The following is a 12677-nucleotide window of genomic DNA, read 5'->3' on the forward strand; positions in this document are numbered from 1 at the left end:
TGTTTGAGACATCAATGATAATATTTTAAGTATGTTGGCATAGGAAAGTAGATGTCTTTTTTCTTCACTAAACTGACAGTTCCATTCTGAAACTTTATTTTGAAAAGATTGAAAAAGGATTTGTGTCTTTAGAAATAAAAAATATAACAGGCATATCTAAAAAATATAGAAGAGAAAACCTGATTGTTACTACTAATGAAATAGCTGATGACAAAATAGTAGTCTTTTTGATTTTGATCACAAAAAATAAACTGGTAGTGACAGGATATGATGGATAGATTTGACATCCTGGCAAATCACTGTCATCGATTCAATTATTCTAATTCAGAATAAAAGCTGTATACAGTATGTGTTTATGCTACAGTGGAGTTTTTTAAGTGATTGACATTCATCATATTAGTTAGACAGTTTTAAAAGCTATGTCTTTGTTTTACACAGCGTTGTCAAGAAAAAAAAATAAAGTAGAACCTGGATTGCAGGGGAAAAAAAAAAAAAAAAAGCAAACCACTTCCCCAAGTCTTGGTTCCAAACCCATCAAAATATGTTACCATTATTGCATCCTATTAACACGTTCTTTGAAGACTCAATTTCACTCCAGCCATGTAATACACTATTATAAAGACTAAATTTTGAAACTGTAATGCAATCTTACAGCTGGGTGGCTTTGGAAGTTCTGCGGAGAAGAAGATATTACCTTTCAAAATGGAAGTCAGCCTCAGAAGAAAGAATGCAAACCACTTTAATTCCCGGGTCAGCTTTGCTTCGCTGTTCCTTTGTTTGATGAGGGAGACACAGGGATACATACAGAACAGTTAGAAGTTCACAAATTGTACATCTGAGGGTACAAAAGGCTGACTTACTTGTGTATTCTGCCCTGCTTTAGACCAGCTCGCTGTGATATCCTTCCCCCAGCTCAAATGCACTCTTCTGGTTTCCCAGCATTAATGTAGCTGTCGGTTTGAATTTCAATCTTGAATTATGTCTGTTGACATAATTTCATAGTGCTGACTTCAATTGTTTAGGATTACTGTTTTGAACTGCATAAGGAAATCGATTCTTTCCTCTCTGGTTAGGAAATTCCATTCAAGTGCCTTTTAATGCACGTAGTAAGCCATAAGGCAAAGTAATTATCTATAATATATTCTGATTTAAGCCCGTCATCCTCAATGACTGGCATAGTAGAATAAAAACTATCTTATATATTATAAATCCATCATTACATATTTAATAAAATAATGTAGAGATTTCCTGAAATTTAAGAATGCTGTTTCAATTACAGGAATGAATGTTTTTAAAAGTGTGTAGCTTGCTGTTTCAATAACACATGACAATGAATTCCTTAGTTCCATTCCTTTATTTCAATAAACTCTTTATTCATACAAAATATTATAGGTCAGTACAAAAAAAAAATTCTTTTGGGAAAAACATCCCTTTATTTTTAATATTAAAAAAAAAATGAAAGGGTAATTGCGATTTTTATATTTTAAGGAAAGGAACAAAACACTACCTGTTTCCAATGGAGCAGAACAGTGGCTGGACCCAACATAACAGAAGCTTTAACGAAAAAGCAAAACCCAAACAAGACCAAAATCAGGACTAAGAAACCAGAATATTAAAAAAAAAAAAAAAAAAAAAAAAAAAAAAAAAAAAAAAAAAAAAAAGAAGAAGAAAAAAAAGCAAGAAAATAAAAGGAAGGCATCATATGACAACATGTATTTTTAAAGACTGCTGGGTCAAATCATTAAGAAAAATATTTATATAAGTCATTAACACTCCTAATTAGAGTGTCAGCTAGATGTGAGTGAAGCTGCTAAGCAGAAATCACTAGAAGTCCAGGTGCTTCTTGCCGATGGCCATGGCGCCACATCCTGAGCTCAGCAGTTTGGCGGATCCTGCCAGATCCTGTTTGCTCGCACGGCTCACTGTGTCTGACAAGTCTGGAGGCAAATGCAGCCGCTGTGGCAGGAGATTTTCAGGAGGGAGAGGCAGGGAGAGATGGGGAGAGAGAGGGGAAGGAAGAGAGAGGGAGAGAAAAACACAGAGGAAAGAAAAAAGAAAAAAAAAATAAAAAAGCTGTAGGATTAATTTTGCACGGCATATTTCAAAATGCAGTCTTGCTCCTGACTGATCTGTGTTTACTCACACAAATAAAGCACTTCCCAGACACTCTTCTAGGCTGACCTGGCAACAGTTCTGTGTGTTTTCAACATATTGCATTCTGGAAATTGGGAATAGATTTTCACCTTATGAAAATTTTCTGAACAAAATACGAATTGGCTCAAGGTATTTCATTATATGTGTAGGCATTTTCCCTCTAAAAACCAGCGTTTTGTCTACCTCTACACCAAATTATTTGATTTCTACAGCACTACAGTGCAAGCATAGTTTTATTTTAAATATGCACACATGATGACAAGAGTCTGAAAATAAATTCTGTGATGGTCAAAAGCACATTATTCTGCTACATGTTCCCTCTTCATATTCTACTGATAGTGGCTAATAAAACCAAACACTGACAGTAGTTGCATTAGTACAAGGCAATCACACATGTTAATCAAAGCCTGCCCTCCCCAGTGAGCTGTAGGAACATTAAATCCAGTTTACAGATGGGGAAACAGAGACAGAGGTTACATGGCTGTCCACAAGCACACGGTCCTTGCACAATAAACCGTATTTTTCAACTTTGACAAAAACATTTCCACCCTCTCTGAGGGTCTTTTACACTGGAGATATATAAAAGACACGACATCACCATTTAGCTTCTGTAAAGTAAGGTGAAAATTAATGTAAAACCGAGGCTTTACTTGCTTTATTACTGGCTTGCTTTTGGACCCAGCGAGGCACTGAAAGCTGGTCAGATGAGACAGTTGAGCATCTTCTGCACAGAGCAATAATTTATGAAACTGGTATCGTGGAAGGAGCATATTTCTTGAAAGATTTAGTAGGCAAGGGCTAAACTGGGTGATTCATTTAAAATGCACACGCTTCTAAAGGGAACAGGAGAACAGTAGTGCCTGCAAAACTGTATTAGGAGGCTGTGTGGATTATCCTTATTCTCAGCTTTTGCTACATTTTTGCTTTTATCACGCATAAACACAGCTTCCTTTTCCTCAATACCTTTGGCACTCCTGTACCCTAAGGATTCAATTAAAATGCCTAGGAGATCTTTACATTTACAGTGAGCTGACTGTTGAATGCCTTGCTGGTTCTGAGGCTGTGCAGCTGGGTGGGACTCCAGAGATGCTCACAAGGGCTTCCCACCACTGGCCACTCCTGGCTGTGGGCAGCTCTGGGAGAAGGACTGTGCTGTCATTCCCTCCAAGGGAAGGAAATGCATGAAATAATGCACGAGGAGTAGGAAAGCCTGTGTCCAGGGTGAGATGCCACAGCCCAGTGCTGAAGCAGGAGAGAGGTGTGTATTTATTGGCAGCATTTTGCCTGCGAAGCACAACGCACACATCAACCCCCACTCCCTGTAAATACCACGCAGTAACTCCAGCTCTGACATTTCTCTGCGTTAACCCAGTGGCAGAGAATCCTTCCCTCACAGCCCTCCCCTTACTCCCAGGAAGGTTAAGGCTGGCTGTGGCTGTGGGCTGAGGCCCCTGATGCCCCAATGCTGCCTCCACACAACACAGAGAGGGCAGGAGCCCTTCTCCTCTGGCTGCCAAAGGAGTGCTGGGGAGAGGTGGATGTACAAGGTGGATGGTGTGAGAGGGCTGCAGCCAGTGAGAGGCACAGAAGGAGAAGCTGGGAAGTCCAGGGCAGCACCTGGCAGATCTTTCAATCCCATTTTTTTTCTAAAAGAGTGTACATTCTTTGCTGGCAGGGGGATGCGGGAGGTGCAGAGACAAGTGCACTAATCCAGCCTTCTCCCACTGCTGGCATCTCCATGCCCTCCCCAGGAGCAGGGAGGTGGCTTCCTCTAGGAAACACTGCCTTCCTCCTGCAATCACTGACCCTTTGCCAAGTCTGCCAAATGCATTCTGAGCAAGGTGATGAAGAGCAAACAGAACCAAGACTCAGCAAACTCATCTTACACGGGGACTGGCTAAATATCACAGACAGGGAAAAACTGCAAACCCTGCCACACTGCCCTGCACTTAAAAGTGTGGTCAGAAAACAACAAAAAAATTCTTTTATGTCAATGCTGTGTTCATTTGCTAATATTTATCCTAAACAGAAAAGAGACAGAAAAATGTCTATAAATTTGCAAAGATTTAAATAGGAAAAGTGAAAAATTAAAGATCCTTAGATCAGATGTTGGAAGTGTAACTCACTTTTACAGACGTATTTGTCACACTACAGAATTTCATTCTACAAGCATATACTCTCCTTCCCCATCCTCTTCAGTGAAGAAGATGCACAGTGCTCATTTAGTGACTGGCTATTCCTTTAGAGACTGGCTATTCAGTATTTTATTTTCTTGTCACTGTTTACCCTGAACTTTTCTGACATATTTATTGTACACTATTCAAACCTTGTTCTGAAGACAGAATGGCTTTTCAATAGCACATGTCACTATATAGCACTTGGATGCTTCACAAATACCAACTATGTTATTTTCCTAATATTCTTGTGAGAGGAGGCAGCCAAGTTACCTCCACTTTAGAGACAGGGAATTGAGGCAATAAAACACACAGCAAAATCAGTATCTACTGATTTCAGGAACAGAAGCTGAGGCAGTCAGGACTTGCTTTTCCAGAATGTTCAGCATTTCACAGAATTTCACATGTTCAAATGCTAACTTCATTTGTAGCTGAGTGCTTAGTATTTCTTCAAGAACTCCCAAGTCAGGCACTCAGAAAGCAAGAGACACAAAATAAAAGTGTTGAAACAAAAATGCTGTGTTAAAGCAACATGATCACACAGAAGTTCAGTGGTATCAGCAGACACACACATCATACTTTCCATGATATCCTTCCATGTCTTAATTATGAGATCATTCCTCTGGCAATCCTTTCCTCTACAATCCCAACTTTCAAACATTATAAAAAATTGCTGGTTCTCCAGGAAGCACATTTCACTGCATACACCCCATTCACCCTTAGATCAGATGTATTCTGAACAACAAACCACACCAGAGTCCTTTGAAAACAGCTGAGTATTATCCTGTCATTAAGATCTGAATCACTGGACACACAAATGTTCCCTGTGAACAAAGCCTGCACAGGTATTTCAAAATATCATTCCTTACATTTTCTGTGGGGAGAAGCATGCCCATATACAGGGCTGAAAATATTAATCCTAATAAATATTTTAATGCCATTTAAAAATATTCTAAATGTTAAAGCCACAAGCAAACAGGAAATCTATTGCACGGCATTATACAGACATCTGCAGGTTAAGCAACTGGCCATTATTTTTGGCACCAGTAGGGACGTTGTGGTCACTTGAACTAAGGCAGTAAGTGATGGTTTGGAGAGGCTGTGATCCTTCTGGAACACCAGCACCACAGAACAGACATTTTCACAGATACTTGCTGACCACAGAGAAACAATCACATTTAAAGTCCCAGTTAAGCACAAAAACGTTTTCTGGTGGACAGACTTCTCTGCTATTTCGGAGGCTCTGACCTCCATCCCTTTCAAGCTCTCTTTCTCTAATTTCTGGTAAGAATCAGGATGGTTTTGCTCACACTGGCAATCCCAGTCGCCCAGGCCTTCAATCCCCAACTGCATTTCCTGACAAAAATGTCTCTTCTCTGGCTATCTGCAGTCCCCAGTCCCAGCTTTCTGCATCCAAGCTCTTCATTCGTGCCCCTGACAGACCTGTATTTCTCCCGCCTCTCTTTCTACTCCCTGCTCCCCTAAAGCCTAGGTTCAAATTCAGCACCAGACTACCCTTTATACCTTGATAAACTTTATGTTCCTCATCCCCTGGTTTGTTCTCCTCCTCCTCTTCTCACTCATTCTTGATTTGTCCTCCTTTCCCCTGGAGGCACTGCTTCCCATTCCTGCTTTCTGCCCCTCTCCCCAAGCCCAAACTGTGGGCACATGCAGTGGCTTCCCTGGTGCTAAAAGCAGATAAATAAATGCCTGAAGAAGAGTCAGGCTGAGTGCACTGAGTGTGCCAAACAGGTGGGTTTTCACAGCACAGCAAATCTCATCCTTGGAATAAATGCTAGACATAAAATTATTTTAAATAATTTAACATTTTCGCTAAAATATTGCAGAAACACAAAGCTTTCTGTGGTCAACAGCAAGCTGCCAGGGCAACAGGATTTTAAGGCAAAGTGGTCTTAATGTGGCAAAAGTAAACACGCAAGTGAAAATAGGATCCTATAATCCCCCTCCTTGGGATAACTTCTTAAAAATATATCAGTGGAAGATAAAGTGTATAAGTGAAAATCTAGGGAATGCTAGAGTAAACTTCCTTTGTGCAAAGCTGAGTGTGTACCTGCATCATTACAGTGTGGCTAATGACACCATCACACAATATTTTCACCCACGGAGGCTGTCAGGAAGGTTGAAACTCAGCATCTTCAGAATCAGACTCAACAAGTGGCTCTGGAAGGAGGGTATTTTGGAACAGGGCACAGCTGGGGAAGGGGCTGGATGTGAGTTGTGGTGCTCTGTTTGGGGCAGGAAGGCTTTGCAGGGTAGGCACAATTACACTGAACCCAGCTAAGCACACAGCTTCAGGGCATGCATTAGGAAAGGAAAACAGTTTAGACAAAACTTATTACATACTTTGTGTCTGCTCCTCCCTCTGCCTGAAGAAAGGTTCTAATTACTTTATTTGTTCTCAACGGGGGAAGAAAAAAAGAAAAAAAAAAAAAAAAGGCAGGAGTGGAAGATGAGGTTATGTAAAAGGACAGCTCAGAAGAGACACAGAGCAATCAGTGAGTCCAGTCCCAGCAAAAAACAGAGGACCAAATACTCACTGATGGTTTTCTGGGATTTCAAGATCCACATCATGGCTATTCCAGGAACTTCCAGGGGGCTCCTCTGTTTGGTTTGGGTCAATTTATTTTTTAAAATCGTACCATACAGAAATACTAGCAGGTGCTTTTGCCAGTGTATCTTTTTGTATCAAGGGGATTGTTTTAGAGAGGGCTACAAAAATCACATATTCTATAAAATGCTTTAAGCAATAAAGAATACAACATTTTTTAGCAACAATGTGATAAGCAGATATATGTATACTGGCAAAAATCTGAACCCTAAGTAATTCTGTATATTGCTACAAAATCATTATTATATTTTCGTACCTATTTTAAGTGTAATAGTGTAGAAAAAAAAAAGAGTGTTGCAAAATCACTGAATCTCATTAAAAATGAGATGATTTTAAGGCAAACTGGTCTTAATGTAGCAAATTTGTTCTTAATTTGATTCATATTCAAGGAATTTCACTGAAGTCAACCTGGTGACTCTGTTAACAGTTACATGAAGCTTTAACAACTGAGCCCAAACTTCCCCCAAAAAATCTTTAAAATTCATTTATTTGGATCTTTGACCAAAAAAAAAAAAAAAAAAGAAAAAAAAAGGCAAAAAAAAGCTTATTAGTCTACTATGGCTGCAGCCCTGCCTTGGGGCAGGGAGATGGGTTAATGACCTCGCTGGATCCCTTCTACTTCCATTTGCTACAACTCCATGAAGACTGAAGTCACCAAAGCCGAAGGGATTTGGTTTAGGGGGAAGAGGGGGGTGGGGGCAAGAATTTTAGGAATGCTGGGAAAATGAAAGATGCAGACTCTTCGTTGGGGAGCTTTACATCCTACTCCCTTCTCTTTGAAGCAGAAGTCTCCCCATTCCATGAAGCCCCCACGAGACAGAATGGGCACAGACTGTGGCAGAAAGGCTGAGCTCCTGTCACTGCTTCCTCTTGCTTATGCTGCCCACAATTCACCACTTGCATGATGTTTTCCCTTTTATGTCCTTTTATTATCACCTAACTTTCAATCACCAGTAGTAATTTCTACCTTTGGGCTTCATATAAACACGAAGATGTGAAGGTACAAAACTAAATTTCTTCTAGAGAAAAGAGTTTTTCTCAAATATTTGACACGGAGGTTACTACAAGTTTTGTAGTAACAAAGCTTTTCTTGCCAAGCTCACCAGTTGAGGGGCACCAGATATTCATATTCTGATGAAATTAATTCTCATTTATAGGCTATGTAGTCTACTGGAGTGACATATCACTTATATTGACATAACTTTGTAATTAATCACATACCAAAATACTGTCATGAAAATATACAAGATTTTTATTACTGCCACACAGTAATAAAACTTCTGAGTTAACATAAGTTCACTTCAATAAGAAGTGCAAGCAATAAGCACTTGGCCACTGAAGACATTATTAGCTCTCTCAGCAAGGAACAGAAAAGTCATTCCAAGTGGCCTGTGTCAGGCAGAAATCATAAGGCTGTTGTGAAATTTGGTTCACAAATAATGACGGTGTCTCACAATTCTCCCACAGCTGAATTTCAGTCTTACACAAACTCTTCTTAAACCATTCACTATGAATCTTTTACATTCCTGGTCACGTTATAATTTGCTCAGTATTTGAACAAATTCAGGAGATAAAACACTTGGTAACTATTTTTTCTGTATAATGGACAAGACCTCAGTTTCTTCTTGTTCTGCTATATTCATCAACACTACATCACAATTTTTTAGATCATAGGAATAGACACATTCTCTAAACTGGTCAAAGGACCTGACTTCTAAAAAGAGCATTCTAAAACTTCCTACATTGCAGGTAACTGTGGTTGACTTATAAGAAACTACAACGATATCAACTCTCGTTAAAATTATTTCATCTACCATATGCACGTCCTATTTCTTTTTTTTTTTTTAAGCTGAAGTACAACCCAAACCATCATGATGTTAATTATTGCTAACACCAGGTGTTGAGAGAAGGCTCCTAGTAAGCATAACTGAGAAGTAAACTTTAACCTATATAAGTCTGTCTGCTAAAGGATAGATAATACTACTGAGAATATTTGAACACAATTCTAAAACTCTTCTTTTCCATCACTTAGAGAATGTAAAATAAAACCAGGGCAATTCTCACTTTCACCTCATTTACAGAACAGTGATGTTTTATTGTGTGTTTCCAATAGTACAAACAGATTATTTGAACAGCCTTTTTAAGGACACGTGGCAAAATTATGAACCACTAATAAACCTACTTCCTTTTATGACAGATTTTCCAAAATTCATTTTCCATTTCAGAACACTGCGCTTTTCAGTGTATCTGCTTTACAGAAGGGATATGATAATATCCAGGAGAATTCAATTTGAACTCTGCTGATGTGTTTGGATGTGCGACATGGCACTGCTCCTGTTCTCTGACCAGAAATCTGGATTCCTGAGTCTGAATTTAAAGCTTAGTTTTATAACACTGGCTGCTGTTCAGAGATATTTGCTTGTACCAATACAACTCAATTCTGAGCATGTCTGTGTAAAATGCACCCCTGGGCTATTTTGGGTGGCTGAAGAAGTTCCAGTTCCAGACTGAGTAGAGATGGGTGGGTTTATGGATATGCAGCTTCAGTCATTATTTTCAGTGACAGGAAAGGAAAATAGAGAAAATTGCCCAAACAAACTCATTCCAAAGAAAGAATTCCAAGATGTGGATATGTTACATGTGAAGGGACTCAAGTGAAAGATAAAAATACCAGGAAGATTTGCCTTCTCTGACACCTGAGAATTCTCAGTGTTTGGCACCTTGAGGTGCCCTTAATCACACATCCAAGGAACAGACCCACATTATGTTCTAGCTGTAGCCTCCGGATAACGAAGAAACTCCGTGTCTTTTAAAAGAGAATGGTGCTTCAGTAATGGTCATAGGCTGCCCAAGGACTGCAGGTGTTCTACTGCTTGCCTGATCCAAAATTCAGAGAAACCCGTGGTGATCTTACAAACAGAACTGGACTAAATGCTTACACAGCACACTGTAGTAATGCTGGTAACAGCTCTCATCAGGCACAGATTGAAAGACCTGTCCCTGTTTTGAAGAGTTTATGGTCTGAATACACGAAATGGGTAAAAAGGAAAAAGACAAAATATCAAGGCAGAAGGAAAAATGTCACGATATATCAATATTGTATTGATGCCACAGCTTAATTTTTTTTTCCCCTTCTAACTGAAAGTTTAGAAAGGGGAGAAAAAGAGAACAGCCATAGGGAAAGAAATTAAGTGACAAAGGGCTGAAGAAAAGATGGAGTGAAGAAAGGGAAAGATGGAGGCCAGAAAGAGATATATTAATCTAGGCATGCTAGAGTTGAGACTGGAATATATTGTCTAAATCCTGAAGGGATATACTGTTCTAAATTCAAGCAGTAGTTCATGAGTCTGATGTTATGATCTATGTCCAAAGCAAGGACATGTCTCCTGTGGATCTGTTCTTTTTGCTGAAAGTCTCGTCCCTGAGCTTACATAAGAGGAGTGTGGGCCCCGTGATGCAAGTCTGAGTAACTCCAGCTCTCAGGACAGCCCGGGTGGATGCTGATGGTAATGTCACATTCTCCTCCCTGACCCACTCCTTCAGCCTAATTGCAGCTGTCTACAAGTCAGCCATTCAGTCTAACCTACATTATATACTCAGGGTGGGATGAATCCTCCTTGCAAGTGCTTGTCCACATCTGCTGATTATTCAGGAAAGCTGAGTGACTGGCTTAAATCAAATTCTTAACTCGGAGTCTAAAAGGTCAAGGGGAGGAATTCAGCCCTACAACTCTGTGAAGCTTCTCATTGAATCAGTGCCTGTGCTGTCTCTACTCCTTCTTTGAATGACATTGCAACACGCCACAGAGCACAGATTTGGTCTCAAACCACAGATGGTCCACTGGAAATGTTCCAGAGTCGCTGGTGATGCCCACGATGCTCTACAACAACTTGAGTCTCTCTACTGGGAAGCTTGAGAAGTGTTCAGGGCACTGTGTGTACAAACAAAAGCTGTGTATTGTGAGGAGGAGGGAGAAGCAATCCGAGCAGAAGCATCTGTTCCAGTGTTACCGTCACCCTGTAAAATTTCAGCTCAATTGAAAACCTAAATAAATATTTGACTCTGCATCCCAAACTATCTGGTGAAGTTCACTCTAATCGACCAGGCTTCTCTCTCAGTTCCTGTCACGTCTCAGAAAACTCATTATTACCCTCCTTTAAAGCCCACTACTGAGGGTGTGCCACTGCATCGAATAACTGATAAAATGTATTCTGCCTCTTGACAAAATTGTCCAGGTAGATTTCAGCCCTTCACAGAGAGGTTCTGCTCCAGGACAGCTAACTCCCACTGGCGAGCCTCCATGACAAGTGCATTTCAAAGATGGTTTGCCAACTCAAAAAAGCAAATGTTGGGTGGTGGGGAGAAGGCAGGGGGGTTATTGTTTTATACCAGGAACAGCCATGTACTCTGTAGTTACTGTTTAAAGTCAGCTGGAGTTAGGCCATTTCCATTGCTAGGCACTGCTGTGAAGCATTTCTGGCCGTTCAGACCTGGGGCATGTGCTGTCCACAGGGAAGATTCATGGCCCCTGCTCCACAGCCCACCCATCCCTCCTCCAGGCACCAGGGCTAGGGCACAGGGAAGTGCAGGAGCATATCACACCACCAGCACACAACAATTACCACATTTGTAAAGCTCCAGGGAGAGCAACAATTTAATAGCTTTTTGAAGCAAACTAATTTTCTGGAGCGTCTTATCCCCCCCCCCCTTTTTTTTTTCTTTCCTTTTTTTTTTTTCATGCATGGACAAGCTCTTCTTTGCTACAGGTATTTTCTGGGTCTGCTTTGCAGGATTATTATGTGTGGAGGAATACAAATTATTCAATCACTCTAAAACAGTGCAAGAGAAGTGAAAAAGGAGTATGCAAGTGCAAACTTCTGCTATTAACCTCTGTTTTAAAAGCAAGTATCATTTAGATAGATAAATGTTGCTTAGATTTCTTAGTTTACAAAACTCTGCACATATACAAACCAGAGCTGCTCAGCAGATGACCAGTTTATTTTTGCAGCTTTTCATAAGCTAGAAACTTCCCCACCTCTGCAGTGGGAAATGCCACTGGGAGAGACTTCATTCTAAGGCAAAAGAGCAGGCCAGAAGAGGAAAAAAAAAAAGCTATTTCTGCTATCATTGTCTTCTTACTCTGAAACTGGCCCTGATGCAGGAAGTATGTTCAGCTCCTGTAACTCCCAGGTAAGGATGCAGACCTTACATAATTCATATTCTAATATCTCTTCAGCACTAATCCCCTGTGAGTCAGGGCTGCAGTTTCAAACTCCAGGTAACAAAGCCTTTTCTGGTGTTACTTGCAAAGAACCTTTAGACTTCAGAAATCCCTGAAGTGTAATTTAATATCTGTAGTATTGGCTTTACTTGTTTTGGTATGAAAACTCATGGTGGCATATTTTTATTCAGTGATTGACATCACTTATTAAAAGGAGAGAAAAACTGCACTGGTGACCAAGTGCAATTCTGCCCACCCTTTGGGAAACCCACGCTTTAAAGGAACTTTAAACACAGAATGAGAAGGGGAAAGGTTAAAAGACAGGTCACACTAATTTCTTTTTAAACGACTCTGTTTCAGACAGTAGGTCTCGGTGTAAATGTAAACAAATATATTAAATATGAATGACAGAAACTGGTATCACATTAAACGCAAGATTTCTGTGGCTAATTTCGATTAAAATAAACATTGCTATTTATCAGCAAGTTGGGGGAGGGCT

At 40.1% G+C, this 12677-nt stretch overlaps 1 protein-coding gene across 1 annotated transcript in view; it reads right to left on the minus strand.

Moving 5' to 3' along the window:
• Nucleotides 1-1335: 1335 nt before the first annotated feature.
• Nucleotides 1336-12677, minus strand: part of ELP4 (elongator acetyltransferase complex subunit 4) — a 136011-nt gene continuing 124669 nt past the window's right edge. The window contains exon 10 of the mRNA XM_066320506.1: nt 1336-1956. Coding sequence (XP_066176603.1) covers nt 1825-1956 — 132 coding nt within the window. The 3' untranslated portion in view covers nt 1336-1824. The remainder of the gene's footprint in view (nt 1957-12677) is intronic.

This window comes from Sylvia atricapilla, chromosome 6 (assembly GCF_009819655.1).
Source record: "Sylvia atricapilla isolate bSylAtr1 chromosome 6, bSylAtr1.pri, whole genome shotgun sequence".
NCBI lineage: Eukaryota > Metazoa > Chordata > Aves > Passeriformes > Sylviidae > Sylvia > Sylvia atricapilla.